At 41.0% G+C, this 15566-nt stretch overlaps 1 protein-coding gene across 1 annotated transcript; it reads right to left on the bottom strand.

The window, feature by feature from the left end:
* Nucleotides 1–1862: 1862 nt before the first annotated feature.
* LOC130717863 (F-box protein PP2-B10-like) lies at nucleotides 1863–3874 on the bottom strand. Its single transcript, XM_057568242.1, has 3 exons — nucleotides 3453–3874; nucleotides 3225–3337; nucleotides 1863–2848 (listed from the first exon to the last, which is right to left on the bottom strand). Exons 1-3 carry the CDS (start codon nucleotides 3729–3731, stop codon nucleotides 2341–2343), a joined length of 900 nt encoding a protein of 299 aa, XP_057424225.1. The 5' UTR covers nucleotides 3732–3874; the 3' UTR covers nucleotides 1863–2340.
* Nucleotides 3875–15566: the final 11692 nt, after the last annotated feature.

The raw sequence follows: 15566 nt of genomic DNA, 5'->3' as shown, positions 1-15566 counted from the left end.
CCCGCCCCGCGCTAAGCCCGCATAAAAGCGGGGTGGGGCGGGCTAGCCCGCATGAGACGCGGGTTAGAAAAGTTCACCCCGCCCCGCGTAATGGCGGGTATGCGGGCTCGCAGGCTAGCCCGCACAAAGGAGAAAATTAGTTTTTTTATAAATAAAATGGTTATTTTTTCCTAAAAAAAACAAAATTCGACCCAAATCACCCAATAATAAATAAAAACAAAAGCTTGCACTGTGATCTCTTTTTAGCACACAACACAATAACAAAACTTGCGTACATGAGCTGTAACAAAGCATGCTATCAAGAGGTGCAAGCACTTTGAGATTGGCGGTGACAAGAAGGGAAAAGGAACCTCTCTGTTCTAGGTGTTCAACTACTACCATTTTGCAGTTTTCCGATTTGTTTTTCGCCCATTTTGCTTTCCATTTGGCTGGCTTTTTAGTCTTGCAGAAATACTGTGTTTGAGAAATGTTTTAAATATCAATGGATGATTTCTCCTTTTTGTCATAGTTGTTTTAATTTAAAAAAAAAACAAAACTTGCTATTATATTTGAATAGTCAAGCATGGTAAATTATATCTGTATAGCAAGTTGCAGCAAAACTTGCAAGCAACATAGGACAATAGCATTAACGGTCCCTTATGTGGTTTTACATGAGTCTCAAAGTGCATAAAGGAAATACAAATGCATGAACATACTTCAGCTCTGTTAAAATGATTGGGTAAATAATTGTAAAAATTTGCTACTCACCTTGTGCCATATCCATATCCCACGATCCTCAACTGTATTCAAAGATAAATGCCCTTTTGCACCATAATTAACTATGAAGTTTAAAAAAAAAGGGAAACCGCGGGTTGGCCCGCCCCTCTGCGGGTTGACCCGCAATATTTGCGGGGTGGGGCGGGGCGGGTTGCATGGTTCGCGGGCTCATTTTATGTGGCCCGCCCCGCCCCTTTTTTGCGGGCTTGCGGGTTGAGCCCGCGGGCCAAGCCCGCTTTGACACTCCTAGGCATGGGTAAAGAAAATAGCGTAAGATTTTTGAGATATGAATGTTAGGATGACTTATTGCATTTGAGGACAAGGAAGAGTAGCAGGAATTCATCTTGGTTGTTTCACTTTCACCATCAACATAGTTGACAAGTATGGTCATTCAATGGCTTGTGCTGGGTTGGGAGGTGGCGCAGGTGGAAGGTGACAGTGGTAGGTTGTGGCCGGAAGTTGTGGCATGGGTGGTGAAAAGTGGAGGAGGGGTGACGAGATACATTCTCATTGCTTCAAGTAGAGAGACTTTTATGGAATTCTCAAGGAATATAAATATCTCAGAAGTTAAAAAATAACCTAAAGCACTGCACTCTATTAAGACTACCCTTACTTTCAAGAAATTAAAAATGTAAGAGCATAGAAACATGTACCTTAAATTGGACAGATAACTTCTAAGAGCATCTCCAATGCTAGTTCTTATTTCTTAGTTCTTAGCACTATTCATGTGAGTCTGTATTGTCACATGTGTTTAAGCAACTCTCAAGCAATTTTGCTCCAACCATGAGTTCTTAGTTCTTAGTTCTTACCACTATTTATTTGGTCCCACCAACCACATTATTTATACTTTTTATTTTCATAAAGTAATATAACAAAACTCATAAAGTAATAAAGTAATTTGGATGAGAGAGAAATAATTAATATTTTAAACTAAGAACTCAAAAAGCAAAACTTCTTATATAAGAAGTGAGTTCTTATTTTTTAAGAACTAAGGAGTTCATGTCAGCGCATCCAATAGTAAAGTTCTTAGTTCTTAACTCTAAAATAAGAACTAAGAACCTTGCATTGGAGATGCTCTAATTGCCGCTAGATAATTAAAATAACAATTATAACATTAATTAAATATTCCATAATTAAGTAAAAAATTGTGCCCAGAGGACAATTGAAGGTACATAGAAGTAAAAACCAAAAACAACACTCCCATCGATTTCTAGGGAGAGCTGTAGACAGAGGTTCTCATGTGCCCTGCATCGACTCCTATGAGCTATGACATCCGAAAGAAACCAACTATTATGCTAATTTTTTCTTCCTATCATTCACATAATTCTTATATCACCACCATCTTTCTCACTTCTCTCTTCTATTCCTATCATCTTGAGGTGAAATTAAGGTATGAATGTTTTTTTTCCGAAAGAAACATAGTAATCAGGACATAAACCAACATATAGGATAAGATCCTAACAAAAGAGATAACAGCAATTTTGGTTTAGTCATGGTTTAGCTCAAATTTCAGCAAAAGAGATGACATAAACTGACATTCTCAGGACTTCCCCACCTGAACACAGGAGCAACAGGTTTACCCTTTTATGGTTTAGGCCTAATTTCGATTCCTTGAACAACAAGGCCACCCTTCCAGTCACCACCCTTGACCTCACAAACAGCCATCTCCACCTCCCTGTCCTCTCCTCCTTCACAAAAGAACTCTCCCAATTCCATCTCCAACCACCCATCTGCCCTCTCCTTTGGATACTCACGTTCATCAACAATCACTTGTGGTGGTGGCGGCGGGGGCGGTTCCATGGCGACTCTGGTGAATCTGTTGAAAATCCCGGCAGGGGCACGGCCAGCAACAATCTGGTATCTCAGCCTTCGTTCCCTTTCAGCATCGAAGTACACATCGCGCCTCTGCGCATTACCTCCAGCAAATCCAACAGACACTTCAACTGACTGGAACTCAAACCCATAGGCTCCACCACTCGGCTTAAACACAAGGTACGCCCCGTACATAGTCTCTGGTGACAGCATCTTAGTGTTGATCCAGCCCCGGATTTCCAACCAACACACGCTCACAAGTTCAGCCACCTCAGAGAACCTGCATTTCAATTCAATTTTCAGTTACCATGATACCATCCAAAATCAATTTTAGAAAAACACTTATGTTAGAATTGATTCTGAGAAAACTAAAACCAATCCAAACATGCTACAAATACGACCAAATAACCAATTATCTCAAAAACTTTAGCAGACACATGAATGATTATATTTCTAACCCACCATACGAGGGTAGACAATGCACATACTCATCTACATCCGCTGATTTTAACTATTTTAAATAACGAGAATCAATTATCCCAAAAAGTTTTTAGGTCTAAAGCTTAAGACGCACATGAATGATTATATTTCTAACACGATCGATCGATAAACAATAATCAATTAAAAGTAGTTGCATTGTTGTTGGCATGAATTACCTAGCCTCTGGAAGAGAAATCCACCTCCAATACCTAGGAGTATCTCCCCATACAATGGACAGAGCCCTAGCTGATAGCATGTAGCATTTCTTCCCATTCACCAGCTGAAAACTCTGCAAAATTCAACACCAATTTCAACGATCAGAACAGAACATCCATCAGATTTCTCATACAGAATCAGAAATTCAATAAAATTCAAATCAACAAAAACTACCAAAATTAAATTACCTTCTTCCCGTCGCCGATGATGAGGGGATTGTGCGAGAGCGAGAGGTAGAGGTCCTTCTTCGATTTGAAAGAGGAGCTGGAATCGGCGGCGGCGGTGGAGGAAGAATGAGAAATGATGGAGTTGAAATCATCGGGCAAAAACCGATCCCAAACGGCGTCGGAATCAGCGGCGGATCTGAAAGCGGAGGAAACCAGAGCCAATCTGCCGACATCGAGAGGAGAAGTGAGGGAGAGAATGTTAGCGATGCAACCTTCAGGAAGGTTCTCAAACACCACCATGGTGCCGAGTTTGAGAAAACGGTGGGGGTGAGTGTGTATTTATAGTGTGGGATGTGAAATGAAATTGAAAGCTTAGGGGTTAAGTTTGGATGGATAGCTTAGTATAGAGTATCAGATTTTCTGTGATGCAATTTGGTGTTGGTGGTATAAAATAAAAGTTGTATGTAGAAAAAGATGGTTTTTAAAGGATCTTTATCTTTTTAGAATCCTACATGTGTCCACGTCGTGTCAATCAACCTTTCCATCTTATTTATCATTATCATCCATCTTTCATCAGTTTCATGTTCCACCTCTTCAACTTAATTAGAATAAAAAAAAAATGGTGTTAATTGTGTATAGATAACTATGAAACTAATCTTTCAATTTGTTTCAAAAGATAACTCAAGTGGTCAGAGTTAGAAAACAGTTTGGATTGAGAGGTCCAAGAATTAATTCATGGAAAGAACAATTTATCTTTTCGATGTATAAAAAAATCTCTCAATTTATTTGATTAAAAATAATCTCTAACTCCACTGGCAATATATTATGCGGTAAGAGGATTAGGAATCCAACTTGATTAGAATATGAGTTTATATTGAGTATAGCCCAACTGTTGTTGGAGGTGACTAGGGTGTGGGGGTGCGAGTGTCATAGCTCCCGCAGTATGGTTTAAGAGTATTATTGTAATCAGGATGATTAGTATTTACTCCAGCGAGGGACTAAAGTCATATTTATGACAAAGGTTAGGGACCAAAAACTGGATTAAGCCTAATTTTTTTACAAGATCGAGGAAGACCTATTAGCTCTTTCATGTTAGTCCCCACCATAATAGCATATTAAGTATTATATTGTCCCCATCTATATATATATTAAAACAGTAACATTCTAAGCATGCCATTATCAAAAATCTCAGCTCATGAATATTTTGCAATATTTTATTCCCTTCCCTTTGCACCAACCCTCGACACGTGTCCCATTTGGATTATTATATTCAGATTTATTCCTCCATCTTTCATTCTCCCTCTTCACCCACTATCTCCATCATATTTTCTCTCCCCACTATCTTAGTCTCATCATATAATTATACTGAGGATTTAATGGTGGTCAAATTTCTATGTGCAATTTACATTAATTTCCATTCCTTTTCTCTCTCTTTTTCCTCCCTTTTCTCATATTATTAAACCGTTTATGTATTTGGTCCCTTCTTCATTATTATATGAAAATTTTCAAATTATTTAGCCTCCATTGATTGGATTTCTCCATTCTATTTTTATTTATCACGCCTCATTAAGGAATTAATTCTATCTATTTTCTATGTGCATTTAACTTTAATTTCATTCCTTTTCTCTCTCTTTTTTTATTCCCTTTCTCACATTATTTTTTCACGTTTATATATATGAACCATACTTCCTTATTATCAGAAAAAATTTCAAATTCTTAAGCCTCCATTGATTGGCTTAACATCCCCTTCTCCATTCTCTATTTTATTTTTCACGCCCCATTAATGGATATTGAGACTTTGTGTTTTGTTTTTCTCTATTTGTGCCCAATTATCACCCCTCATTAAATCCGTTCTCTATCGTCCTTCCACCTTCTCCCTTCAGAAACCCTTGCTGAATACTCTTCTTCCCTACCACCCAAATGCACCAATCATAAAAGAGCATGCACACGTTCCACGAGTATTTTACAATAGTAGCCAATGAAATGATTCCATCCCCACTAATACTTCTATTGTATGTTTGAAAACGCCAACCTTCCATTAATAAATCTGCAATACCCAGAATCCCAATTACTAATGTCTACTTATTTTTATTTCAAATTCAAAATTAAGACACTCTTTCTCATAGTTATAGACGAATGAACATGATTAAATCCCACCTCCCATACTCTCTTATCAGTGTTTCTCTCACTGGGCTCCCTCACTTCTTCAGGTCGTCTCTGTTATTGCAAAAGTGAATAGTGCAGAAAGTTAACAGATAGGAAAATAGCAGATAGGGGAAAATTGATATCTTTTTTATTCATAACAGTACCTATCTATTTATAGTGTATAGGCTAACACTTCACATCAATTAACTTGAGTCTCACAACTAACTCAAGTCACAGGTTAGGTGACCATACTACAACTAACCACACACAACTCTAGTTTGAATTAACCACAACACTTCCCCTTAATTCAAACTATCAAAACTTACAACACCTAACTCTCCCCTCAGTTTTACAAACTGATCTGGTTTCACAGCTTTAGTTAGAATATCTGCAATCTGCTCTTCAGTGCTGCAGTGTGCCAAATGCAGTTTCCCCTTTCCCACTTGTTCTCTAATATAGTGAAACCGTGTCTCAATATGCTTACTTCTGCCATGAGACACTGGATTTTTTGCAAGATTGATGGCTGACTTGTTGTCTATCATCAGCTTGATTGGTCTTTGAATGTTCACACCCAGTTCATTCAATAAGGAATCGATCCAAACAGCTTGACAGACAGCATAGCAACCAGCTATATACACTGCTTCACAGGATGAAAGAGCTACTACTGGTTGTTTCTTAGAAATCCAAGAGATTGGAGCTCCTTGAAACTGAAACACATAACCAGTTGTGCTCCTTCTATCCAACTTATCTCCACACCAATCAGAGTCAGAGAAACCTTTTAGCTCATCCTTATTTCTTCCTGTATCAGCTGGAAACCAAATACCAAAGTTCACAGTTCACAGTTCCCTTAACATACCTCAACACTCTCTTTGCAGCCAGCAAGTGAGACCTCTTCGGTTCATTCATGAATTTACTAAGCATACCAACAGCAAAACTCAGATCAGGCCTACTATTACACAAGTACCTTAATGAGCCAATCAATTGCTTGTACTCAGTAGGATCAACACCCTTTTCACTGACTAAACCTTCAAGCTTCAGATTAGTTTCTGCTGGTGTTCTTGCCTCATTGCACTGCATCATATTAAACTTGAGCATAACCTCTTTTGCATACTTAGTTTGATGCAAAATTATGCCCTGTGTAGTGTACAAAAACTCCATTCCCAAGAAATAAGCTAGTTTTCCCAGATCTGTCATTTCAAACTCTGATTCTAAGAGATGCTTCAGCTTATCAATTTCTGACTTAGAGCTTCCAGTAATCAATAAGTCATCAACATACAGGCAGATCAACAAATCAACATTATCACCTGTCTTCCTCACATACACACCATGTTCTACAGAACATTTCTTGAAGCCATGCACCTGAAAGAAAGAATCAATCCTCCTATTCCAAGCCCTTGGAGCTTGCTTAAGGCCATACAATGCCTTATGCAACCTATACACCTTTCGTTCCTTGTGCTTTACTTCAAACCCTGGTGGCTGTGTGACATACACCTCCTCCTCAAGAGGACCGTTTAGAAATGCTGACTTAACATCAAGATGGGACAAAAACCAGTTCCTTCCACAGGCTAGAGCCACCACAAGTCTAATAGTTTCATGTCTGGCCACAGGAGCAAATACTTCAGAATAGTCCAAGCCAGGTTTTTGAAGAAAACCCCTGGCCACAAGTCTTGCTTTATGCTTGACAATTGACCCTTTTGGGCTCAACTTGACCTTGAAGATCCACTTTACATCAATTGGCTTCTTATTGAGAGGCAAGTCAGTTAGCTCCCAAGTATTATTCCTTTCGATTGCTCTTAGCTCTTCAAGCATTGCATCCTTCCAAACTTTCTGTTTTAGTGCATCTTGGAAGTTTAATGGTTCTGCATCTGCAAGCATAGCAAAATGGACAAGATCACCTTCTTCATTGACACCACTATCCGAGACCAGTTCAAAATCTTGTAGTCTTCTTGGTATCTGCCTTTGCCTCTGTGGTCTAGAAGCTTGCTGAGATTGCATTGGATTGTCTATGTATGTTTCTGTCACAACCTCACCACCAGAAACCACAGAGTCATTATCATTGATCCCTCCATTCAGTTCTTGTCCCTCATTCTGGTTTGGCTCCACCTCAAGTTGTCCCTCATTCTGGTTTGACTCCACCTCAAATTGTTCATCAATGACTGGGAAAACAGTACCGCTCACTGCCCCTTTTTCCCAGTTCCACTCCTCAAGTTCTTTTATAAGGACATCTCTGCTGATGACCACTTTATCAAGGACAGGATCATAGAGCCTATAGGCCCCTGTTGGATGGTAACCAATCAAAATCATGGGCTTGCTTTTATCCTGCAACTTTGTCCTTGTTGCATCTGGTATGTGTTTGAAACATAGGGACCCAAATACCTTTAAATGACTTACACTAGGCTTGGATCCTGACCACACTTCCTCGGGAACTTTTCCTTTAAGGCTTTTGGTTGGACACCTATTTAGGACATAAGTGGCAGTAGCAATAGCTTCCCCCCAGAACTTGTGTGGAAGGTGCTTTTGCTTTAGCATGCTTCTTGTCATCTCCACCAAGCTTCTATTTCTACGTTCTGCCATGCCATTGTGTTGGGGGTGTATGGTGGAGTGATCTCATGGATTATACCATAAGTCTCACAGAAATCCCGGAACTGATGAGAAGTATACTCACCCCCCCCCCCCATATGTCCTCAAAATCTTAAGTGCTTGTCCACTTTGTGTTTCAGCCATAGCTTTGAATTTTCTGAACTCAGTCAATGCTTCACCTTTTGTTTTGATTAAAGAAGTCCACAATTTCCTACTAAACTCATCCACGAAAGATATGAAATATCTACTCCCTCCTATGGAATTTACTTCAAATGGACCACATATATCAGAAGAAACAACATGAAGAATGTGCTTTGCCCTCATAGGTAAATTGCTGACAAAAGAGACCCGAGTTTGTTTCCCTACTAAGCATACTGAACATGTGCTATCTGGAGCTACTATTTTAGGAACACCTAGCACTAGATCTTTAGACTTTAAATCAGACAAGCTTCGAAAATTTAGGTGACAATACCCTTGATGCCAAAGCCATGCTTCCTGGTCTGGTGTAGTGGCAGCAAAGCATTGTGCTGCAGACTCACTGATACTAGCCTTGAATGTTCTATTCTTAGCCAAAGTGGAAGTCAAGACCAAATTATCATGTTTGTCATACAACTTCAGCAAACGATCTTTCACAGTTACTGAAAAACCCTTTTCTACCAGTTGCCCAACACTTAAGAGGTTACAATCCATTCCTGGCACAAAGAATACTTCCTCAATCACTGCTACCTTCTTCTCATTTCTGTGTATAGCAACCTTGCCCATACCTTCTGCCATGAGGTTTCTACTATCAGCCAACCTGATTTTGTTCTTTTTTGAGGAATCAAACTCAGTTAGCCAGGTTTTATGTCCAGTCATATGATTTGAACAAGCTGTGTCCAAATACCAAACATCTGAGACTAGACTTCCTTCACATGTAGTGACCATTAGCATAATTGGGTCTGAATCAGAATCGTCTTGTGCCACCATATTGGCCTCTTCCTCAGCCTTCTTGTGAACTTTCTGATGCCCATAACCTCCTTTGCCTCGACCACATTCATAGGCAAAATGTCCATACTTTTCACAATTAAAACACTGGATTTTGCTCTTGTCAAAGCCTTTATTTTTACCTTGATTCTTACCAAACCCTCCTTCTTTCTTGTTTGAGGATTCAGGTTTATCATCAGGCTTGAATCTCTCCTTTTGTGAAGCTTCTTTCTGGGATTTCCACTTCCCTTTCTTCCACTTCTTTTTCTTTTCTTCAAAATCATTCTTCTTGGACTAGGCCATTAGTGCTTGATGTGATTCATTCTCAGCATCCCTATCTTTTACCCTCAATTCTCTGGCCTCAAGTGTCCCTTGGAGATCTTCAAGCTTCAATTTGCTCAGATCCTTGGTTTCCTCTATAGCCACAACAATCATATCGAATTTTGGGGTCAGAGTACGCAGTACCTTCTCAACTATAGCTTGCTCTGAAAGTGTTTCTCCATTATTCTTCATCTGATTTGTAAGAGTCACCAATCTGGAGAAGTATTCTGCAATTGACTCATTGTTCTTCATCTGGAGCAATTCATACTGTCTCCTCAAAGATTGAAGACGTACTTTCTTGACCTTCTCATCACCACCATACAGCTTCACCAACACATCCCATGCTTGCTTCGAGGTGGTTGCATCTGAGATTTTCTCAAACACCACGGCATTCACACACTGATGTATGAAGAACAACGCTTTCTGATCCCTCTTCTTTGTTTCCTTATGAGTTTCACGCTGAGCATTGGTTGGATTTTCACCCAGTGGTTCATAGCCACCATCCACCACCTCGTTGCACTCTTGAAAATTGAAGATGACCCTCATCTTCGCACACCAGTGATCCCAATTCTTGCCATCAAAAATCGGTAAATTTGGTGGAATATTTCCATTGTTCCCCATCTCTTCTGATCTCTGGTGTCCCTTGGTAAAATCCCCTATTTCACACACAAGAAACCTAGAATTTCACCCACTAGACACCCAATCTGTACCCGGGTAGAGAAACCCCTTTCTCTCGCAGAGAAAAGCTCAAGCTTGTTCCTCTCTCACCAAGAACTCGATCACACAAAGAAGAAAGAAGGAGAAGAAAATCTCAATGACGAAGGAAAGGAAAGAAGAACTCAACTCACAGTGTCGATTCTCTCACACACTATGTTGATTTTCTTGGCTGTTTTCTCACCCTTCTCTGGAACGCAACAATAGCTCTAGATACCTGTTCTGTACTAGGGCAAGCTTACGTAAGAGAAAGACAAAAAGTAAACCCTAGCAGAGCACTAAAATAGAAAAACTACCATAAAAGGAATATTCTCATTAATGCTGAAAAGTTGGTTTCGTACAAGTGGATGACCTCCCCTTTTATAGAGGGGGTGGTCATGATATGGACCTTTCCTATATTTGGGCCTGACAATCAGGGCCCAAATCCCTGTACATATAAGACAAATCCAAAGGAATCTTCCAGCTGGCTTGTGGGTTCATCATCTAAGGGGGGGCAATGAAGCTCGTTGTGTCGCACTTCCCGCCATGGCTGTCTTCAATGGTTTATTGTTCATTTTGGGCAGGACATAATCTTCTTTATGTCCCGCCCAATCCACATGCCCCCAAGACATGAGACTCGAGTAATGAGTCGAAATGTCTTCATCATGTTACCTAGTAGCTCGCCTCTATTGTTTATTCGTTCATCGCCATTTTACTTTCGTTGTTACATCGCCATTTTCACGCTTCGCCACCTTTGTTGCCGTTTCAAGGATATGTCGCCATTAATCATAACCGTCAATCACGTCTTTTCAACTGACGCACGTATCCTTGTTTTCCGGGATTTCGTCATCATTTGTTATAAATGCAATTTTCAGTTGTGCGTCTCGAGGAGTAATGTATTTTCGCTTCCTACCTTTTCGAATTTCAAATCCCACAAACCCACGATCTTCCCCCACTCATTCTCTCTCCTCCTTTCTCTCTATAAAAACCCCTTTTCACTTTTCATTTTTCACTTTCTTAAAACTTTTCGTTCTGAAAACCTTTTCACCGCAGCTTTCATTCTCTTCTTTGAACTCCGGTGAACCTTTTCTTCCTCCGGCCGTCGTCATTGCGCGGTGCTCCCCTATCGCCGACGTTCTCCTTTCTCAAACCCACAGTTCTTCCCCTGGTTAGTTTTTCTCTTTCTTGAGATTCTTCGTTTACTTTTTTTTTCTCTGACTCTGTTCATCTTCTTTCTTCTTTTGACTCTGTTCATCTTCTTTTTACTTTTAGTTTGTTCATCTTCTTTCTTCTATTTATGAAACTGCATCGCATGTCTTTACCAAACGCTAGCCTTTCTTCCCTAGAACTTTCTTCACCCTCTACGGAGGAGGAAGTTGTCGCCCCCTCTATAATTGAAATTCACTCCTCGCCTTCTACCCATGATGATTCCGGTCCCGCCGGTTCTGTAGACTCAATTCTCTCCTCTAATGGAGATTTGTCTTCACCTGAATGGCGCTCTGACGTGCATTTAGTTGAAGATAAATGTCTGTTGCGTTCTATCTGGAGCAGCGTTGGGAGCATTAATTCGCTTCGAATATCTGCTCAAGGTTTCACGAAGATAAATCCCGCCACCTCGAATAATGAAGATCATCTGTTGAATGTCCTCCCATGTGGCGAAGATGACTGTGTTCTGTTGCGCAAAGAACCAGTCGATGAATCGCCCGATTTCTTCTTTGTTTATGGCTATTTCTTCTTAGACTTGAACATCAAACTTCCTTTCTCGCCGTTTATATGTCACGTTCTTTCTTTTCTGAATGTGGCGCCTTGCCAACTCCAGCCCAACGCCTGGGGTTTTCTCCGCTGCTTTGAAATTCTTTGTGAACACTTGAGTTTCACTCCAACCTATCCTTTGTTCTTCCTTTTCTATAAATCAGTCACCACTAAACCTACTTCTGTGAAATGGGTTCCACTTTTAGCCCGTAAGAACATGAGTCGGTTCACCGCCCTTAAAAGCCATTACAAAGTATGGTAGAAAAAATACTTTAAAGTTATGGAGTCGCCCGAAATAAAGAACTTGTTCCGAGATTCCGACAATAACCCTCTCTTCCCTTTTTACTGGACAAAGAATCCTCGCCGAAAGATATCCGTTTCATACGACGCCTTGGATGAATCTGAACAAGGCGTCGCCGATTACCTCCGCACACTACCAGTAATTTCTGGTCACGACTTGATTGAGGCGTCGAAATCCGGCACTTTAAATCAATTTTTTAGTAAGTTTATAATCTTTGCACGTAACTTGTTTTTCTTTTTGTTCATGTATCTCGTCTAATTGGTGTTTTCCATACAGCTACGATGGGAAAAAGCAAGGTTGACGCGAACCCACTCAAGATGAAGGAATACCTCGCCCAGTCTGCTGCGGCGGCGAAGAAGAGGGCCGCCGAAACTGAGCAAAAGAAGAAGAATGAAGGTACTTCGGGCTCTGACAACGTCAGGGACCCTAAACGTCAAAAAACTTCAGGTGCTGCTGGTGGTAAGCCTCTCCACCAATCGACTCTCGATCCAAAAAGTCATCCGGCTGAGAAAAAGAAGGGACATGACAATGTCCCGCCCCCTCAACAAGATTCAAGCGCGCTAATCAATCGTCCGCCAACTCCATTTGGCCAGGCTGGCCCTAGTTCAGCCATTGGTGGCGAGGCTCCTCCCCCTTTGCTAAGTTTGAATGATCCTCACTTCAACGGGCTGGATTTTATGACCCGTACCTTTGACAACCGGATCCACAAGGATGTTTCGGGTCAAGGTCCCCCCAACATTGCTTCTTTGGCGATCCATCACGCCCTTTCTGCCGCCAGCACTGTGGCGGGAATGGCTCAGTGTATAAAGGAGATGATCTCAGCCAAGAACCGTTTTGAGAAGAAGGCAGCTGATTAAAAGACAGCCTATGAGCGGGCTAAAACTGATGCTGAGACTGCCAACAAAAAGCTGAAATCTGCTGAGGAGAAGTGTGCTAAGTTAACTGAAGACTTGGCTGCTTCGGACCTGCTTCTTCGAAAGACCAAGTCTCTTAAAGAAGCCATAAATGACAAGCACACTGCCATTCAAGCCAAATATCAAAAGTTGGAAAAGAAATATGATCGCCTGAATGCTTCCATCATAGGGCGTGCTTCTCTCCAATATGCTCAAGGCTTTCTGGCGGCCAAAGAGCAGATCAGTGTAGTTGAGCCGGGCTTTGATCTTTCCCGCATTGGGTGGCTGAAGGAGATCAAGGATGGTCAAGTAGTTGGTGATGATGACATTAGCCTCGACCTCCTTCCCCAATTCGATGATGAGAGTGAGCCTGAAGAAGATGGCGAGGATGGGAATGAGCAGCACAGGAATGAGGACCAAGAGAAGGAAGATCCTCAAGCCGGGACAAGCCAGGGCAACAACGCCAACAACGAGAACCTAGCTTGAATTTGTTTTTATTTTATGAAGTTGAAATTTTTCTTTGGGCATTGCCCTGTCTTTTATTTTCATTCCAAATCATGTATGGGCGTCGCCCCCTTTTCCCTACTTTAAATGGATATCATTTTAAGTTCATTCGTTGTTTTAGTTGTTTCCAACTTTTGTTGTTACTTTGGTTTACATACCTTAGCCGATTTTTCGACGAGGCTTGGTTTCTAGTGGCCACTAGAATTGCCAAGGCTTTTAACTTTTGAAGGTGATACTCTCTTATTCCGAAAGGTTTACTCGCGGTATTGCATACCTTGATACGATTTGCATTGCATGAACTCGTAATATAAATTAAAAAATATATGCGATTCTGTTGAAATGATCTTTTCATTAATTTTCTTTCGTATGAGAACAATTGTCCCTTCATTACAAATGTCGCCTCATTAAAAACCTTTCCAAAGAAAGGGAAAAAGAGTGCGACTTCATTTACATTTGTTGTTTCCATTAACTAAAATACTGCTTTAGATGAGAGGCGTTCCATGTTCGTGGAACCTTTTGACCATTTAGTTGTTCCAACTTATAAGCTCCTCCTCCAACATCGCCAATAATCCTGTAAGGCCCGCCCCAGTTGGGTGAAAGTTTGTTGTGTTTATCGGGTATTGTATTTTTTCGGAGCACTAAGTCTCCTACCCTCATTTTTCTTGGCACTACTTTCGTTGAGAACTTTCTTACCACCTTCACTTTTCCCGCCTCATTTCTTATGTGAGCCTCTCGTTGTTCCTCGGGCAGCATGATTAGATTTGCTATTAAGTTTTCTCCGTTGTCATTCTCATTAAACCGAGCCACTCGCCAACTTTGGTTTTCAATTTCCACTGGGAGCATGGCGTCAGTTCCATAAGTTAGACGATACGGGGTTTCCTTTGTGCTTGACTGTTCCGTGGTGTTGTATGCCCAAAGGACGCCTGGTAGTTCCTCCGCCCAAAGCCCTTTTGCTTCATCCAGTTTCTTTTTTAAACCTTTCAGGATAACCTTGTTAGCCGACTCAGCCTGCCCATTGGTTTGTGGATGTTCTACAGAGGCAAATCGCATCTCGATTCCCATTTCTGCACAAAATTCCTGGGTAACACTACTTGTGAATTGGGTTCCATTATCCATTACTAACGCCATGGGGACCCCAAATCTACAAACAATCCTTCGCCACAGGAAGTTCCTGACCTTGGCGGCTGTGATAGTCGCCACCACCTCGGCTTCTATCCACTTAGTGAAGTAATCAACCGCCACGATGATGTACTTCATTTGTGCCTTCGCTACAGGGAATGGTCCTAAGATATCAGTCCCCCACATGGCGAACGGCCAAGGCGCCATCATGGTTGTTAATTCTTCTGGTGGATCCTTGTGCAAATCAGAAAAGACTTGACATTTTTCACATTTCTTAACATACTCCAAACAATCCTTCTTCATGGTTGGCCAATAGAATCCTGCTCTTATCACTTTTATTGCCAAGGATCGCCGCCGATATGACTAGAACACACACCTTCGTGGACTTCCGCCATTATTCCGAGGGCGTCCTTGGTATCGACACATTTGAGCATGGGAGACATGATTCCCCGCCGATATAACTCACCATCCACCAGTGTGTAGAAACTGGCTTCCCTGCGTTTTGTTCTCGTGTTCAAATCATCCTCCTTTGGTGGATTCTGTAGAAACCCCTTTCTCTCGCAGAGAAAAGCTCAAGCTTGTTCCTCTCTCACCAAGAACTCGATCACACAAAGAAGAAAGAAGGAGAAGAAAATCTCAATGACGAAGGAAAGGAAAGAAGAACTCAACTCACAGTGTCGATTCTCTCACACACTATGTTGATTTTCTTGGTTGTTTTCTCACCCTTCTCTGGAACGCAACAATAGCTCTAGATACCAATTTGTTATTGCAAAAGTGAATAGTGCAGAAAGTTAACAGATAGGAAAATAGGAGATAGGGGAAAATTGATCTCTTTTTTATTCATAACAGTACCTATCTATTTAT

Source organism: Lotus japonicus, chromosome 5 (assembly GCF_012489685.1).
Source record: "Lotus japonicus ecotype B-129 chromosome 5, LjGifu_v1.2".
NCBI lineage: Eukaryota > Viridiplantae > Streptophyta > Magnoliopsida > Fabales > Fabaceae > Lotus > Lotus japonicus.
This window is presented reverse-complemented; position numbering and strand designations above follow the sequence as displayed.